General features: G+C 28.8%; 1 protein-coding gene across 1 annotated transcript in view; it reads left to right on the top strand.

The window, feature by feature from the left end:
• Positions 1-511: 511 nt before the first annotated feature.
• LOC107438654 (Succinyl-coenzyme A synthetase beta subunit, GDP-forming) overlaps positions 512-19,946 on the top strand; it is a gene marked incomplete at its 5' end in the record, with an annotated part of 38,329 nt that continues 18,894 nt past the window's right edge. The window contains 5 exon segments of the mRNA XM_043053228.2: positions 512-656; positions 1,793-1,892; positions 7,679-7,769; positions 14,673-14,825; positions 15,837-15,926. Coding sequence (XP_042909162.2) covers positions 512-656; positions 1,793-1,892; positions 7,679-7,769; positions 14,673-14,825; positions 15,837-15,926 — 579 coding nt within the window.

The following is a 19,946-nucleotide window of genomic DNA, read 5'->3' as shown; positions in this document are numbered from 1 at the left end:
CATTTATAAAAGCAATTAAGTGAAAATAACATATTGTCCGCTATGTGCCATAAATTAAAGAAAACAGTAGGTTTTTGACGGTTTTTACCGGTAAAAACACGGTTTTTACCACTGTCATGTCAAACTGTCATGTCAAAAACCCAACCCTGGTAATAACTATAAGAAATTCTTACCTTTTTACTATTAGTTATTACCCATAATTATCCTTTGATAAAATGTAACTTCCACGTATCGATTATCAATACACAGCTTTGATTTTCAGTGCTGTGAAAAATTAGGTGAACATGTTTGAACTATTCCATCTTAGTATTTTTCCTGATTATGATTTTCATATCCTCAACAGTTATAAACAATGCTGCAATTTTTTACAACCCATTGAATGTTTCCTCTAACTGATGTGTGTTTAACAAATGACACATTTTTCTATGATATTATCCAAAAATTTGCTTGAAGTCCTGAGACTTCTGTATTGCTATTACAGTGTTTATGATTTTTTTCCCCCCAAATGTAGTTGCCAATAAGTATCATTCCTGTTCGCCATCTAAATTTGCAAGAGTACCAAAGTAAACAGCTGATGTATGATAATGGAATAACTGTCCAGAAGTTCAGGATTGCCTCCAGCATAAATGATGCAAAGGAAATATCAAAGACTTTCAGTATGTACAATTATAACAAAAACAAAATTTTTGTTTTGTTTAATAAAAATTGTTTTGAGAACTTCAGATTTCTTACTTTTTTAAAACTATGTTTGATTTGTTATGAGTTTGAGTTTAAGTAATAAATTTTATTATTGTGATGAATTTGTTGCTTCTAAATAAGTTGTCATAATTAAATTATAACTAAAAGTAGCATATTATATACCTTATTATTGTTTTAGTTATTATTTTTTAATTTCAGCAGCAAACTTTATAGGTTTTTTCTTTCTTAACTTGAATACAACAGAAAATAAAAAAAATTCTAAGATTTCAGAAATAAACAAATTACTCAAGGAAAGTAAGGAAAAACTGAAGATCATACTAAAAATAGATTAGAATTTTTTAATAGAAAAAATACTGTTTACCTATTTGAAATCTGACATCAAAATAGACTCTCCCTTCCCCTGTGCTCCTTTTTTGTTAACTTCATTTAAGCTGGTGAACCAAAGGTAGAAAGGAATAATTGTTTTTAATACCCAAATTTTTTTATTACTGCCTATTTCTATTCTTTAATAATATTTATTTGCCAAGTGAATAAAAAATTTTGTACATTTATTGGCATAAGATCATTTCTGAGTTAAAATTCTAGTTGAAAGTTTTTTATTGCTTGTGTTTCATTGATATTCATTATTATGGATATTGCTTTATTTTTCTGCACTGTATCAGTAATATGAGTCTTTGAAGAAATATTTAAATATGTACGAATCAAAATACCATAAAATTACACTCTTTATAATAAAAATTTAACACATACTGCTTATAATAAAAATATATGGATAATAAATTAATTAAGAAAATGTTATGAATATAAACAACTCAAAATTAGTGAATGTGGATGAGTTAAGCAATTTATTTATTCTATTAAAACTGAATCAATTATCTAAGAAAGAGGTATAGGAGAAAATATGTGAGCCTTGGCAAATGAGGTATTTTTTAAATTTCAAGATATTTAGTTATTGTCTCATTAATAACATATCTATAGATAAAATCCCACAATTTGATTGTGTCAGTTGCCTATCTACGGCATTTATATGAAAAATATAATGAACATAAATCATCTTTTTGAAAAAATTTAACCTATGAATATTTTTTTTTAGAAGTGAATGAATTTGTAATCAAGGCACAAATTCTGGCTGGTGGCAGAGGAAAAGGAGAATTTTCTAGTGGTCTTAAAGGTGGTGTCCAACTAACAAAAAAGTAAGTATCCAGAGTTCTAAAGATTTAAAAAGGGCGAAGTGATTCCTCTCTAAAAAGGACATTTAGAAAGGGCACTCACTTAACTCTGTAAAAATTTATCAAAATGTGTAATTTTATGTAATAACTGAATTTTATCCCCATAATGCTTTTTTATGGGGAATTTTCAAAAAATAATTCTCTCTCTTATCAAAATAAGAGAAAAATTTGTAGTTCATAAAAGTAATTAAAGGCTCACTAAAATATAATCTCTGTGCATATATATATATATATATGTATGTATGTATATATAATTAATAAATAAATACAAGAAAACAGGATAATTTTAAAATTGATCATAAATAGTAAAGAGAAACATAAATTGCCTGCTTTGCAAGTAATTTTAGCTGCGGATTTGCACCATATGGATTAGCACATAGAAAAATTATTTAAATATTTATTATTTTATATATTTATTTAAATATATAAAATTATTTTTTTTCTTTGATAATTCCCTAGCAGGAATGTTGGGAATTGGCGCAGATTTATCTAGCCATGTAAATATAAGAAAAAGACACATATTTTTGGTGCGCTTGATATTTAAACGGAGGTTCTGAAAGGGAGATTGTTGCAAGGATATTCTTATCTTAATGAAACGTCATCCAATTGATAAAATTTGGAGATTTTGATTCGCTGAAAAGATAGCACCACTCTGATGCTGGGAAGTTGTGGGGACTATCTTAATGCCTACTTTAGGGGTGCACAGCCTGCGGCCCTTCGACTACTAAAGTGCGGCTCGCGAGAGCTCCTAAACACAATAAAAAAATTTTAAAAAATTAAAATTTTTAATCGCACTTTTAAGTCATCACGTTTTGACACAAACAATTTTAACAGATTCTTTAGTAAATGTACGTTTAACGNCCATTTTGGCAAAAATATAAATTCTTATAGCTTTTAAACCCATTAACCGATTTAAATATAATTGATATTTTTGAAATCAGCACGAAAAACTCTGTAAGTGTACAAATTTTCATCAAAATCTGAGACGGTGGGTGCCATGGCTGGATGAACTGACATGGAATGACCCCTAAGTGATTTTTTATCGTTTTTTTGCAATTCTTTCTTTTTTTCGGCAGTTATTGCTATGCATTCCCACGTATTATAAAAAATTCCAATTATTCTATTATGACATGCAAATTTTAAATCATGCATTTGCCACGCTTTATTCGTGCTGAGTTCAGCATAAATATATGTTTCCCCACTTATTTCTATTCTTTTCCACATGATTTTGACTATCCCATTATTTAACTATGATGTTATTACGACACGTTATTGTTAATAGCGCAATTAAATAATCTTTTTTTGATACGGTATTTCGGACAGTTTCATCGTAAATCCTAGTTATTTTTCCTTCGTTTTTATTTCCGCAACGAATATGATTTGGTCGAATGTGGTAATGAATTGTGATTTGGTCAAAAACCAAATATTCGGCTAAAAAAAGAAGAAAAAATCGACTGAACGCAGTACAATTGGGGCCAAATAGCAAAATCTTTTACTGCTTCTGAACACTGAAACTAAAATTTTAATGCTCAGAATAATATTTCCTGGAAAAACGTATTCATAAATTAACTCTAAAAAGAACATTTTTGCCATTCAAGGCGAATCAAGAGCGTTTTTGAAAATGTCGAAAAGCGAAACTGAGAACATAAAAATCAATCTTAATTTTTGAAAAAAAATTTTAAAGCTGAACATCTCAGTTTTTCCATTACCAGAAAAAGCCAAGAAAAATGAATAAAATTGCTCACTGTTTGTAGTTTAGATTTACATTTTTTGTTGCTTAAGTGATATTTTTCGATAAAAAAAAAGGAAAATGTTTACGATATAAAAAATCTAATAATTAATAAAATAAAATAACAATATACATTACAAAATAGGCATTGAATTTTATTATGTTTTTATTTTTGAATGAATTCTAATAATGGAACACTACTAAGTTATTGATATTACTAAACTAAAAGACAGTAATTAACCTCAATTCCAATCAACAACAAATAAATCCACTTGGTTTTTTAAATTTCAATATTTTAATATGCCATTATGACATACTGCCAATTCCAAGTCATGTATTTTGGTTAGTAATCATTTCTCAATTGGTGATGATTCCACCGTGAATCCGCCTAGCTTTAAAGATAGTTTTTCAGTAAGCATTAAAATGGATTTTTACTTGGTTTTTAAAATTTCAATTTTTTAATACAATATTTTGTTTGGGAAACTTTGAATCCTGCATTTCAAATATTGACAATTCACCAGCATTTCCGCCTGGATTTACGATTGCATTTTTACAAATGTTTATAGTTTTTTTGTGCTTCATTATCATACACAGGAAATTTCGTATTTCGCAATCGTGGAATTACTTTTTGATGCACTCGATTTGTTTACTGTCCATCTGGTTTTTTTTTATTGCATTTTTCATAAGTTGGAACTCAAGCATAGTTTTTAAAATTTTGATTTCATTTTTAATATGATATTATTATGATTCGCAAGTTCTAAATCGTGCTTTGAAATAATGATTTTATAACGTGCTTTAGTCATCTTATTTCATCTCGAATTCGCAATTGTTCAAAATGTGACGTTTTTGTACTTTCTGAAATTGAGAACGTGATTCGTGGCGGTAATAAGCATTGTGTCCGAGAGGTGAAAAAAAAGTACACAATTATTTTTGCGCTGTAGTGAAATGTCGAATTTCTTTTTCTTGATATCCAAGTAGTTAAAAAACTCGATGATTTGAAAATAACTTTGATATACCATAAAATCTGCACAATGTTATGAATTAGATGTGTGATTTAAAACTCACGATTCGCAATATTGTAATAAATGTATTGGAATTTTCAAAACCATATGCGAATAAATAATAATAAATGACAAAATACAATCGAAACGTCACTTGGATGTATGATGAAATCTGCAAAATTATAGCGAGTCAAAATTTAAAATTCGCGTATTGTAATATTGTATTACAAATATTACGTCTTTTAAAACTATATGAAATTTCGTAGCAATTATCTGGCAAGCAACATAGAAAAAGCAACAACAACTAACTAAAGAAGCAACATAGATTTACAATAGAATTGAGCACATTAAAAAGTGATGATTCCAATGTGCGCTTAAAAATTTTTGACATAAGTTTTTTTTCCAAAAAAAAAAGCTCTTGCAGGTCGTAGGTTGTGCCCCCTTCATTTAATAAATATTGCTTAAATAATGATTATTTTTTTTCTAAATGCAGGGATGAGATTTTTCCGCTTTTTAGCGGATTTCCGCTTTTTTCCCTTTTATCTCTTGAATTTCAGCTTTTTTTTAATCAAAAATTCAGATTTTTCTAAAAATGTAACTAAGTATTCCGCTTTTTTAGAAAATTCACCGATTTTCTAAGAGAAACAGAAAATTCAAACTACATAGCTACCAATCCTTTCTCATTTTTACTTATTTTAGCTATTTTCTCCCCTTTTACTCGCAGCACATAAGATTTTCCGAATTTTTTACCCGCCCTCCAGATAGATCAGATTTTTGTAGTTCAAACGACGCTGCTTCTGACAAGCCTTTTAGAGATCCCAAGCCTGGGATCTGCTAATATCTCGATTCTTATTCACACAATTTTAATATCAAACATAGCTTTTCATATTTGCGTGTTACGATTCTTATTCACGCGATTTGAATATTGTACGTTGCGATTCTTATTTACGAGATATAAAAATCCGATATTGTGATTCGTATTAACGCCTTTTTAAAAACCTATGTAGCGATTCGTATTCACGCAAGTTTAAAATTCAATGTCTTGATTTGCTCATGCGGTATATAATATCAAACATTGATTTTCGTATTTATACGTGATTTTAAAATAAGGCATTGGGATTCACATTCACGCATTCTGAAAATTATGCATCATAATTCATATTTATGCAATCTAAAAATTACTCATCATGATTCGTATTTATGCGATCTAAAAATTATGAATCGTGATTTGTGTTTTTGTATTTGTTTTAAAAATTCTATGTCCCAGTTTGTATTTTCTCATTTTCAAAATCGTATATCTAGTTTCATATTCATGTGATTTCAAGATCCATAATTGTTATTCATATTCACGCAATTTTAAGATCAACTATCTCGATTCTTGTAACAAGTAAATTTTTTTTAAAAATTAGTTACTATAAAGGTGGCTGTTTTTCTAACGACGATTATTAGTATATGTAAGTGTTACAACATCAGAGGAACTGGAAGGGAATATATTCAATACTTATATTCTGTGCTTGCAAAGAAGAAAATATAGGATTTGTCACAAGATGTTTGAAGATGGACTAACGACTAAATATAGCAAACAAAAGCAATCACTTAAAAAGGGATTTAATTAAAAAAAAAATTTTGGAGTTAATTAACTCATTATAATGATTCGGTCCATTGTTAAAGTTTTTTTTTCTCCAATATAATTTAAAAAGTAATTACTGATATATTTGCTATAAATCCCATAACAGTATTTATTAAAAGAAATGAAATATTAATTTATATTCTCAGTAGTTTTAATTTGCTAAACCAGGCAGTTTTTCAAGTAATAATTGTCTCTTATGTGAACTGAGGAAAAATATAATTTCGAGCTTTATTTTTTCAATTGGTAATTTTTATTTTCACTAAATGTTAAGTATCAATGTAATCATTTATATAATAATAGATTAGTACACAATTGTATGTCAACACATTATTTATTACCTTAAACCAGGTATGGGCAAACTTTTTTGGTCGAGGGCAAAAAAACGAATAAAAAAAGTTTGGTGGGCCAAGTAAAAACTTCTAAGATAGAAAAACGATATGCAAGTTTTAATATAAATATTTAATGAGATGAATGAAATTGCGATTTCATTTTTAAAAGAAGTTTATATTGAGGTACCAAGTGAGATGTACTTATTTTAATGCTCAAAGCTAAATGTTTGTCTGTTAGTCTAGTTTTGAAATGATTTTTTCTAAGGTTTATAGTTGAAAACACTTGTTCACATATATAAGATGAAGCAAACATAGCACTGATTTTCTGGGCATGAATATTAAATTTGGGAAATTCTTTTGGTAATGATTTGTAAAACTCTATGTCATATTTGGAAACAATTGCTTCAGATGGCGCCAATCTACGGCTATTCTATAAAGAACTTTTGCTTTCAACATTTTACCAATTGAAGCTACATATTTCCATCAATTTATGTTTTGTAGAACAAAAATAGAGAAAGTAAAAAGATCATCAATACTTTGTTAAAAAAGAAGGAACAAAAATAGCTTTAAACAAAGTAGACAAGAAAATGGATGTATATTGTTTATATTCGTCGCAGATCGGCGAGTTAAAATTCTATCCACGGGCCGGATAAAACCTAACGGCGGGCCGTAGTTTGCCCATCCCTGCCTTAAACTGTCTGGAATTTATTATTAAATGATTGCGCTTGCTTAAAATTTACTATCGTGGAAATTCAGCTTTTTTGCCTTTTGGCTAATCTCATCCCTGTAAATGGAACATGAATAAAAAGGCAGTGTTTTTAAGGAATGGCCACTTATTTTTACAAAATGGGCGTATTTATTGAGATCAAAAGGCAAGGAGGGTGAACCGCCGTTCAAAAAACGCTTAGGGCGCTGTGTATCTATTGTTTATTTTATATCTTTTTCTCTTATATGAATTCTTGAGGCTTTTTTTTATTAAAAAAAAAAACTAATCTACATTACTGTATCTAGAAAAAAAAATGATTGCGCTGTTATCTAAAGCATATCTATTTTACTTGTAGCCCAGAAGATGTTCCGGCATTTGTCGAGAAGATGTTAGGGCATAAGCTTGTCACTAAACAAACTCCAAAATCTGGTGTAACTGTAAACAAGGTAAAATATCAATAGACATATGCTCTTGTTTTGAAGCTTATTTTTGAGATAATGTTTCATATTTGTATGCATGGAAATATTATATAATTAAAAAAATGGCTGTGCAATTCAAATCAACTGTTAAACTGGCATATACTAAAGATTAGGTAGATGGTATTTTAAAATGTTACTCACTGAAATTGGATTATTTCATGAATGACCTCATTCAAAAATGTTAGATGTTTCTGTTGTGGGAAGTGATGAACATGTGATAACAATATTTTAATTATATGAAACACTTATTTACATAGATAAATAGTAATCTTGCCAACGACCCAATTGAATTAGAATTTTTTTAAATTCTTTTTATAAATTATGGTTGTGAGAAGAAGGAAATAGAATATGATTTCAAATTTAAGTTTAAACTATTCATAGAAGTAATTTTCACATGTGTAATGAAATGTTGAAAAAAAATTAGCAAAAAGTTATGCAGAAATTAAGGATTAAAAGTGAAGAGTTTGTTATAAACAAACATTTCTATATTTTAGTTTTTATGATGCTTAATAATACATATTTTATCAAGGGTGATTGACCAGAAATATATTGCTTATTTATTTACCTAAACTTTGTTATTATCCTTTCCTTTACTAACCTTATTCTTTGGTTTTTATGCTTTCTATGAGTTTGGACTTGTGTCAATGTGTGAATAGGATAATTCTAATAAATATTTGTTTTTAGTAGCATTGAAATGTATGTGAATCTAATCTTAATGTATATAACTTGAATGAAATATTTATAAATCAAAGTTTGCGAATGGATATGTTGCATATATTTAGAGCTTGATTTTAAAAAGAGCATATACAAAGCTAAATTAAGGCATGTTAGTTAGTACTCAAGTGAGGGAAGCAATCTCGAATTTCGAAACTAGCGAGTGCAATGGTCTCCCTCAGTCATGAGATATTATTCTATAAAACTGCCGGTTGAAATGCCACTTTTTTAATGTATTATGGGGATTCTCCTAAAACAATATTCTTCATCAATTACATCTTTTCACTCTTCTTGTATCTGAAATTTTAACTTTTCAAATAATGGGTTTGTTGAAGTCAGCTTATTTTTCTAATAGTACGAATATTATAAAGTTTGAGTTAAAGTTTTTTCAGATTTTCTAATGTGTAATGAAAGTCTCGTACGCCAAAATGTCTCAGTCCAAAAAAAAAAATTTCTCCGGGGATATAAGGTTTCAAAAAATTTGTGTTTTAATTTTAAAAAAATAATAACAATGATTTAAGTCTATTTTCATGTAATAATGTATTCTTATTATCAAATTGGGGTTCTTCACGACTGGTCCTTAACATACTTGTTGAATGACATCTAATCAACTAATGGAGTATAGTGAAGTAAATGTTGATAAAAAATAAAGACTTGATTAAAATCAGCTGATGCTATTTTGTTTGATACAAGAAACTTTTTAGCGAATATATTTCCAATTTAAACTAAAATTATGTTTGTCTACGGATGTTTCTATGAAACATTATTTGCTCGTAATCATTACATCATCATTAGCAAATTATTAGCTCATAAACATTATGTGTGTTCATCATGGGTGCAAGTCTTCCGTCCTTCGAAAATGTCCGCGGGCGGAAGTAAGACGGAAACAAGACTGACTCAGAGACGGAAATCAGAATTTTTTTTTCTGTCCTTAAAAATATTTTTTAGGTCTACGTTATTGGTCTACTTTCTTATGTCCTGTTGTTATTTTATCAAAAGACAGATGAATAAATATTTTTTGTACAGTATTTAAACTTGATGTATTATGGTAAAGCTTTCTTAGATAGTTTGCATATGTCGAGGGGGTATTGTGTACATTAGGTATTTCAGTCAAAAAATTTTCAGTCTTGGCCTTTTTTCCAACTTGCACCCATGGTGTTCATTAAAGCAGTATAAATGTTAAGCTTTCCTATGCAGAGCTGGTGAAAAAAGAAATTTTTTTTTTAATTCTCTTGCCTATAATGTCACTGTACTATATATATGTAAAAAAAGGATTTTTTTTTTTTTTTTGAGAAATGGAAAAGATGTGTTGATTGTTGAAAAGTGTCCCATAAATAAACACATCCACATATCCGTCCCCAGAACATAAGGCATTTATCTAACTCTGTAAAAGGCTTCTGTGTTCTTCTTTGTTGTTCATTTGCTACAACCTTTGCTCAATCACTTTTTTTTCAACTGACTTAAAATGCTAGTGTACTACACATATGTTTGAAATTATTTTAGAAATAAAGTAGGTTTTGCCACGATTGCGATTACAGATGGGCAAAATACCAAGCACTTAAATGTCCAAGATGTTAGTTTTGTATATAACCTTATTTTTTCTAGAAAAAGTACCCCATCCTAATGAAAACAAAAGTTTACTACAGTCAAGATTGAAAAGAAAGTGAAAAGCTTCAGAATAAAAGTAGTTTTTAATTTTAATTCTTACTTAATTAGTTTTTTTTCCAACTATTTAATACTAAAATTCCCAATTTTCTATATTATCATATTTATAGCTTAACCATTTAAATGCTAAATCAAGAAAAGGGAAACCGAATAACTTGAAATTTTTTAAATTCACTATTAAAGAGTCTAAAGACAAGAAAATAAAATTGTTTAGAGTGCAGTTTTAACTTTGTTCCATTTTTGAAACATTGGCGTTTAGCAGGAGCGTTTTTTACTGAAGGTGGTTACGATTGCATCAGCTGTGTTCCAGTACATAACTTCGGTCAGAATAACAAAATGGTAACCACTTAGAAGGCCATGGAAATATCATTTTTGAAAATCTCTACATAATTTTAAAATTTTTTAAAGCATAAAATGATTATATATTGGCAAGATATTCTATGTACTCTCTAGGAACAGTTTTTAAAATATGCCGAAAAGTGCACAATTAGTGAGTTTTTTTTTCCCCTTTTTCGATTTTTTTTTGTATAATTGGTGAATAATAAGTTATTTATTCACTTTTTCCTTTTTTTATTTGTACTTAATTCTTGGATTTAATTTTCCACTTCTCCAATATTACTTTTGGAAACAATATTCTAGAGAAATAGAACAGAATAACAGGCTCCAAGTTATTTTTATTGATGTTATCCCTATCAATTAAAGCTTTTTGTTCACCAGATTTTAGCTGACAAATATCTAAAACTTCCAAATCTGAATAAGAAAATGTTTCTAACAAGGCGATTGTTTGTTGTGTATCATTATGCACCTCTTAGACATGGTGCTAAGAGCACACAAAATTTTTAAATATATAGACTATTAAAACTATTCTTTAACTCTCTCAGTTACAAAAAATTTATCTCAGAAGAAAAGCTATTATAAGCAAAAATCTGCCATTGTTGGGAACATTGAAAACCCCTCTTAAGTTAAACTCTATCATTGTCAAATAATACAGAATATAGCAACTCTCTGAAAGAAAATTACTTTTCTGTAGTTAGAATTTCAACAAAAGAGAAAAATACTTAATTTTTGTTACTTTCTAAGTCTTTTGTCTCTATCATTTTGTTACCAGCCACCAACAAATTCATGTCAAAAGAAGTTGAACATTATGCCATCAATTATTTATATTGGATAAATGTCATTATGCCAATTGAATGAAATGAACACAGCATTACACAATAAACCACTTGAATCCTAAAAATAGAACACTTAAAATGCCAATTTTCCAAAAATGGACCATTTAGTTTTAAACAAATGTTTTGATTTTAAAATTTTAAATTTGATGCCTAACAAAGGCTTATACTATTCCTTTAAAAACTCGGAAATTATATTATTTATATGTATATATACAGTAAAACCTCATTAAGTCGTCGTTTTCCTATGGTCCCGACTAAGCCTCATAGACAATAATGTAAAATAACCCTCTTTTACCTGTCATCGAATTTAATTCTATTCCGGATAACTCGTCACCCCAAAAAATGGCAAACCAGCTTTTTTCGCTCTTTTGTATACCATTCTGTTATCTTTTCAGGCCCACCCCTTTCACTTTAAGTATCTCGGGGGAATTTCTGACCACCCAGGAAGTTCACTTTACAGCTTTTAGCATTCCTTTCCTTTTAGGGGATTTGGATTCTGGGAATTTTGCATGCCAATCGTTCAAAGTTCTCACTTCTTGCTCCGACTCAGTCGAGTGTAGACATTTTTCTTTATTGTACGCACTTCAGTGGGACTTCATTTCATAGCGAGTAAGCCCTGCTATAAGGGCCATTTTTTTTCCTTACAAAATTGTGATTTGATTACGTTTCCGGGAAAGAAAAAAAACTTACCTTGTTATCTCTTAAAGAAAAAAAGAACTTAATTGGACTTTTTGAAGAGTCAAATGTTTCGAAAACAGCTTTTGCCAAAGAACACAATATTCCGAGAACTACTTTATGTGAAATTCTATCATCAAACCGAGCCATTGAAGAAGCAGACTGCAAAGACAATAGAAAGAGAACGAGGAAATCAAAGTTTGACAAGATTGAGGAGCTTTTAGTTCGATGGTTAAAGCATGCAAAATCGCAAAATGTGCCTATTCCTTCAGTCATTCTTAAAGAAAAAGCGATGGAAATTGCTAAGGAATTGAACATAGAAGATTTCCATTGCAGCAATGGTTGGCTGGAGCGTTTCAAAGACAGAAATTGTCTTTCTTTTAAAACGCTTTGTGGGGGAGCGGCAGCTGTTGATGGTGATGCTATAGAAAATTAGAGGAATAGTGTTCTCAAGGACATTTTATCCAGGTTTGATGCCTCGAATGTTTTTAATCTAGATGAAACGGGAAATATGAATGGAAATGAAAAGCTTAAACCACTAGTGATAGGCAAGAGCAAAAGGCCACGCTGTTTTAAAAACGTTAAATCTCTGCCAGTTGAATGTGAAACAAATTCAAATGCATGGATGACTACAACGATTTGGGAACGGCGTATCTGTAAATTGGATTCCCAGTTTTCTTGCCAAAAGAGAAGATTTGCCCTTATTGTCGATAATTGCACAGCCCATGGTCAGTCCGAAAGCTTAAAAGCTATTGAAATCATTTTCCTTCCTCCAAATGTTACTGCACTTCTTCAGCCATTAGATCAAGGGATAATTCGGGACTTCAAAAGAAAGTACAAAAAAATGCTAGTAAAGGACCTGATAAAAGCGTTAAATAAAAATTAAAAGTTTGAAGTTTGTGTTTTAGACGCGATCAATTATGTGCATAGAAGTTGGAGCTCAGTTTCATTGCAAACTGTTTTTAATTGCTTCAGACACGCGGGATTTGCAGCCAATGCAGAATATGAAAATATCTTCGATGAAGAAGTCGACCCCGAGCCCTTAGAAAATTTGCTGCAACTTGTTAATGAAAAAGGTTGCAGTGTAAATGACGTAAATGCATTAGTCGATATTGACAATGACATCGCTATTTGTTCGCAAACGACTGTAAAAGATTTAACTTCAGAATTTTTAGATGAAAAACAACACAGTTCCAGCGAGGATAGGGATGATGAGAATTCAGGTAGAATTCCGCCTAGCAAGACTGAAACATTAGAAGCCTTAGAGAAAGTTAGACAATATTTAACATCAATTGAAGTCACAACAGAGGAAGAATTCAAGGCTCTGATGATATTGGAAAAGAAGGTTAATAGCAATCAACAATTCCTGCATCAATCCACTATGTTAAGCTATTTTAACACTCAGAAATAAAAGAAAAAGTTGTAACTATACAAAAGTATTTGTATTCCTTTTCTATACATTTATTTGCATGTGTATTACATTCTAAAAATCTAATTTTTCTCAACGAATCCTACTGCAGTTCATTAAAAATCGTCAATGTTTTCTTAAAGAAATTTCTAACTCCGCTTAAGTCGTCGAAAATGTTCGGTCCCTTGAGTGACGATTTAACGAGGTTTTACTGTATATATATATAAAATTCTAAAATAATATAATATATATAATATAATTTCTAAAATTCATAAAGAAAATCAAATAACAATGGAAATAGAACGGAGTTAATTGCTAAAAATACTTCATAATGCAAATCTTAACCATATAAAAATAATAATATTCTAATTTTAATTGTTCATTAAATTCCAACTTTAAGATCCAAGTTTCATTTTAGATCATAAGACATATAAAGGTTTCATAAAAATTTCAAAAGAAGTGTTTTATTAGAACTGATGCTTATGAGAAAAAACTGTAATTGTCTTTAAAAACATTAAAAATAAATAATCAACTATGTAATAGCTGCATAAAATAACACTGAAAATACAAAGAGGTTGAAAAAATGTATTCAATTTCTTAATTTAATAGTTTTAATGAAATAATTATTTCAAAAACATTAATAAAAGCTATATAACATTCATATACATAAAGAAAGAAACAGAAATTGCAAAGTAGTTGAGAAACTGAAAGAAAAAATATTGTTTCTAATTTATTATTCTTATGTTAATAATTGCTGTTTTTAATTCTTTTGTGTCAAAAAATCTCAATTTTCATAATACTGTTTTTTTGAGTGAAGGGGATAAAAAGAGCCATTTCAGAAATGCTAAAAAAAATCTTAAGTTTATATCAGAATCACTCTTATAGAAAAACAATAATAGATAAAAGGGGGGGGAAGGAATAAAAAACTGAATAATAGAACCCATGAATATTTCTAATCTCGTTTTTAAAGTTATTCTTATGAAGTATGTGATTGTACAACAATGAGTTTATTGTAAAGGCGCAGATTAATATCTTTAATATGTGTAAATCAAAAAATATTAAGCACAATTATTATAATCTTGCCTTTTTTATTTTAAGGAAATCAAAATTCATATCTCCATCCTATTTCTAATGCATGTACAAACAATTAATATGAAAAGCATTTTTTTACGTAAACATTTTCCTCGATAGACTTTTGATATCTTAAGAATAAAATTTAAAAAATTCTGATTTCAGGTAATGATTGGAGAGGCTGTTGATATTGCAAGAGAAACCTATTTGGCAATTCTGATGGATCGTGAGAGTGGTGGCCCTGTCATTGTGGCCAGTCCTGCAGGTGGGATGGACATTGAGGATGTGGCCCACAAAACACCTCATCTCATTTATAAGGTTTGTTCAGTTTAAATATATTCAATGTCTTCACTCCCACAATGTTTGTTCATTTTTTTTTGTATAATATTTCATGCATATTTTTTGGATGCTACTGAAATTATCTTTATAATGAAGTTTTTTTTAAAGAAAATTATTCAGTCGGATATTAAAATCTGGATGCATGTAAATTTTTTCAAAAGCGATGGAAATTTAATGAAGTCCTTAAATTTGTAGTCATTGTATGATTGTGATTCAAGGGTTTGTTTTAATACTGTATTTTTGGGTGTATGAGTCAACTTTTTGAACCTGCAAATTAAGTACAATGAACTTTGTGGGGGCATATACTTGTACCTCAGTTCTCTTCCCCCCCCCCTCATTCAAACTTTCATATTTATTATAAAAAATGTATCTTATCTATAAAATGAGTACAATTAGAGCATTAATAATCATTTTTAAAAAAAATCATATAATGTGTATTTAGAAAAAGTCTTCAATAAAAAAGGTAACAATATGCAAAAAAAGAAAAAGTACAAGAATAGAAGCACAGCTATGTTTTTAATTTAAACTCTTCAAACAGATCAAGAATTTATCATAATCAGAACATCTTTAATAGACAGTGAAATAGCAAAAATGAACTCAGGGTGTTTGATATTATTTTAGGTATACATTTTGCCTTATAATAAAAAGTGGAGCTAAAACATCTTCAACAGATTTCTTTAAATTAAGTTTTTATCTTTGAAAAGTTGAATTTTATATTTGGTTAGTAATGTATTTTTTTTTTTTTTTTTGGTGAGTTCTGGTGTTGGTTGAATCATTGAAAACCTAGAATTAATTATGATGGGTTTAAAAATAGGGATTCAGCTTATAAACCCAATTGACGTATACACCCAAAAATATTTAAGTTTTTATTGCTTTTGACACAGTTATTTGGTACTATCAATTAATCTTACTCAGCCAAACGTGAATTTAATTTATAATTTAGAGAGAAACTTTTTTAATTGTTGGTGTAATTTTTTTCTGTATCTGTAGGAACCCATTGACATCGTGAAAGGAATTACTGATGAGCAAGCTAAAAGCATTGCTCAGAAATTGAATTTTGAAGATGAATTACTTCAACAGGTATATTTAAATTGTTCGATCAATCAGATGTAAAATCACTTAAACTTTAATTGTCTTAGGTTTGAAATCTTCTTGATGTCATTTCATTATTATTTTTATTAAATATTTTTTTTCCTGCTTTCTAGAATACTTTCTAAAATGTTCGACTGAGAAATTCTTTAGACTTCAAATATTTTTTTTAAACAATCACAATGCCAATTATAAACAATTTATTTCCCTAAAATATTGGAAATTATATTTTAGGGGAATATTTCTCAATATTTTGAATTATGTTTTCAGTTATTTGTAATAAAAGAATTATGGTAACATTTTTAGTTTGACCAATGACAATCTTTCAATAATTTTTTTTTTTTTAAACCTCTGTCAATAGTGTTGTGGAACATCAATAACTTGAAACAGTATAGAAAATAAAAATAAAGAAAAAATCTTTGAATGTTCAACTATAAAAAAATTGAATTATTCATTTATTTATTTTTTACTAGATTGTGCAAATTATTATAAAAGCAAATATCAGACATTTTCTTTACGGGAAAAAATTATTTTGCAGAATACTGATTTTATTAACATGTTTAAAATGTGTATATATATTTTTTTTTTAATTCTAACTTCTAACAATTAAATAAAAAAGTTACTTATGGTGAAAAATATTGAAAGAACTTTTAAATTTTTTTTTTATTTTGTTACGCTTTTTTGATTCACTAAAACCTTTAATAATATTTCATCTTTTTACAAAAATTACTTATAAAGTTTGTGATGGCAAAGCGAATACTAAGATAATTTTACGATTAAGTTTCTGTTGAAAATTATTGTTATTTTTTTAGTGTGTTCTTAGGTAGTGGCTATTTTAATTTCACAAAGATATTTTAATTATTTGATTTTTAGAAAAGTGTACTTATAACTGGAAATTTAAGATAAATGAAGAGTTAACAAAAATCAAATTGTATATGATCCGGTCATAGAAGATTAGCTGTGTTTGCATAAGTGCGATTGCAACTTTTTTCAAGATTAAATAGACGTTAAATTTAAAAAAAAGGTAAAATACTGATTTAAAGCGTTCATTAAAGCTTTGAAAAGCTATTGTCATTTGATAAATTTGTTCTTACATTTGACTAAACTCAGCAGCAAATAACTTGTGATTTTAGAAAAAAAGAGGGAGAGAGAGCGATTATATTTATATTATCATTAATCAATCTACGATTCGCAATAAAAACTTTATAATTTTCTAAAGTAATGTAGTAGTTATCATTTTTTTAAAATCCAAATTCCTATTTGTTTGTTAATTTCTATGATTTTTAGGGTTTGGTTTTTTATATCCAAAATTCTTTTTTGAAGTGTCAACCATCAAAACATGATTAGAATATTAAATGCCGAGGATAATAGTCACTAAACCAAAATGCACGCACAGTGACCACAAAAAAAATGCAAGATTATGTCTGCTGAGGGCCAGAATTAACTTCATATAAATGAGAAACTAAAACACTTAGGATTTATTTCTTCATATTTTTATTTGTATATTGTTTTAAAGAACATTTTTTTAGTAATGGTCGTTATTTTGCCTCTGGAATATTTTCTTGAAATTAGGATATCTACCCTACTGGATTAGTCAAAGAAATTTTTTATTTTTCTTTAGAAAGTCTCAGGGCTAGGCGTGAGTCACTTTTCTCACTTAATGTCACTATCTTAAAAAATAGTAACTTTTATTCACGTTTTTAAGGCTTAGTTACTTATCTCACTTTTTTTTAAATTTTAATTTCACAATTCGTAAATCAAAAAATATTAANCCCCTCCCCTCCCCTATTTCAATCAAAAGAAAGATTTCACATTTCCCTAAACCCGTGATATTACAATCCTCTTGCTCTAGTAAAGAAGGACAAGGGTGGGGCATAGAAGAGGATTGAATAACTGAAGAAAGATAGACAATTTCTACTTTCAAATGATATGCAAGAGAGCCATTCACTGTATCGAGGAATGAAAGTTTTGTTTTCTTATCTGCTGTGGAGCTGCAGAACGTGAAATTTTGCGTATTTCTCCTTGAATTGAGTTTTCTTTTCCTGTAGGGTTCATATGTACCTTTAATGTGCTTCATAGAGCATAATTTTGCATCATAGAAATTACACACTTTTAAGTTCCAGGGATGAGATTTTTCCACTTTGTAGCGGATATTCTCCTTTTTCGCTTTTTTTATCTCAAACTTCAGCCTTTTTATCAAAAACTCGGATTTTCTAAAAGTTGTTTTTTTTTTTTAATAAATATTCCACTTTTTCTGAAAATTTAGCAGTTGAAATAAAATAATTATATTTATTTCCGATTTGATGTATAGATATAATATATCGAAAGATATCTAGAAAATTCATACTACGTAGCTGCCAACCCTTTCGCATATCTACTTATTTTAGCTTTTACGAGCAGAAAATAAAGATTTTTCTCATTTTTACCCATCTGCTAGATAGCTCGTATTTTCGTAATCCAGACGTTGCTGCATTTTAATATCAATTATCGATTTTCGTATTTACCTGATTTAAAAGTTTCGCATTGCGATTCTTATTCACGCGATTTCAATATCGTTCATTGCGATTCTTATTTACGAGATTTAAAAATCCAATATGGCGATTTGTATTGAGGCATTTTTAAAATTCTGTGCAACGATTCGTATTCACACGAGTTTATCCAATGTCATGATTCGTTTTTGGGGTTGTAATATCCAACATCTATTTTTGTCTTTAGACTATGGATTCGTATTCACAACATTTAGAAATTATTCATTGTAATTCGTATTTACGTGATCTGAAAATTACACATCATGATTTGTATTTTCACATTTTCTAAATCCAATATCGAGTTTCATTCACATGATTTCAATATCGTGATTTATATTCACACGATTTTAAAATCCAAGATCCTTTAGCGCGATTCTTGTAGAAAGTAAGTTTTCTTCTTGAATTAGTTACTATAAATGTGGCAGTTTTTCTATCGACGATTATTGCTATACATAGGCATTACAACATCAGCGAAACTGGGTGAGAATATGTTACTGATATGTGTGCTATAAATCATTTAAGATTTACTCTCGTGAAAATTCAGCTTTTTTGCCTTTTGGCCAATTTCATCCCTGAAGTTCTTATTTTACATTAAAAGTGATTAAAAGGTTTTCTTCAAAAGTAAAAACGTAAATAAAATGTTTATTTTTATTACCCATTGGCAAAATGGGTGTTGTTTTGGGTTTGATGTCGTGCACACCTTATTTGGACGTTATCATATTCTTCAACTGTGTTCAAGAGTACTAGTAAACAGTGTGCATGCGTCGTAACTGCATGCCTTGCAATAGCGACTGCTACTCTTTGGTGTTTTTTTTTTTAATTCTTATGTCAGTTGTTATTAAGAATTTTTTCACTCCTTTCTATGAGTGAATGTAGTTCTTCCTATGTAGTTTTTCGAATTGTGTAGTTTTTTATACAATGTTGTGACACACAAATTTTAAATTGTGGAATTTCAAATTGATTCACCATAAATTTACTTGGTTTTATAATCGTTTTATCAGTCAAGTGATTGACAAAGGTCCACTAATTTTTTTTCCTCCCATGGTTTTTTAAATCTCCATATTNACTCACGAACTTTAAATTGGAAAATTTCAAATTTATTCACCGTAAATTTACATGATTTTATAATCGTTTTATCAGTCAAATGATTGACAAAGGTCCACTAGTTTTTTTTCCTCCCATGGTTTTTTAAATCTCCATATTTTAATTAATATGATATTTATTATCTGGCATGTATTTTAGTAACAGCTATTCGTTAATTATTTATTCCAAAATCGTTCTCGGACATATTTGATTTCCTCGTGATTTCTTATAGTTTTATTTCCAGTGTTTACCTTCACTCTGGCGAATTTTTATAATTTTTTCAGCCCTTTCCTTGTGGTTTTTTAATACGATGTTATTACTTGCCTTTTTTACCTTAAAGTTAACTTTTTTTACACACTCGATTACATTGTAAATTAATGTTTTCTGACAGTTTTTGCAT

The sequence above is a fragment of the Parasteatoda tepidariorum genome, chromosome 6 (genome assembly GCF_043381705.1).
Source record: "Parasteatoda tepidariorum isolate YZ-2023 chromosome 6, CAS_Ptep_4.0, whole genome shotgun sequence".
Taxonomy (NCBI): domain Eukaryota; kingdom Metazoa; phylum Arthropoda; class Arachnida; order Araneae; family Theridiidae; genus Parasteatoda; species Parasteatoda tepidariorum.
This window is presented reverse-complemented; position numbering and strand designations above follow the sequence as displayed.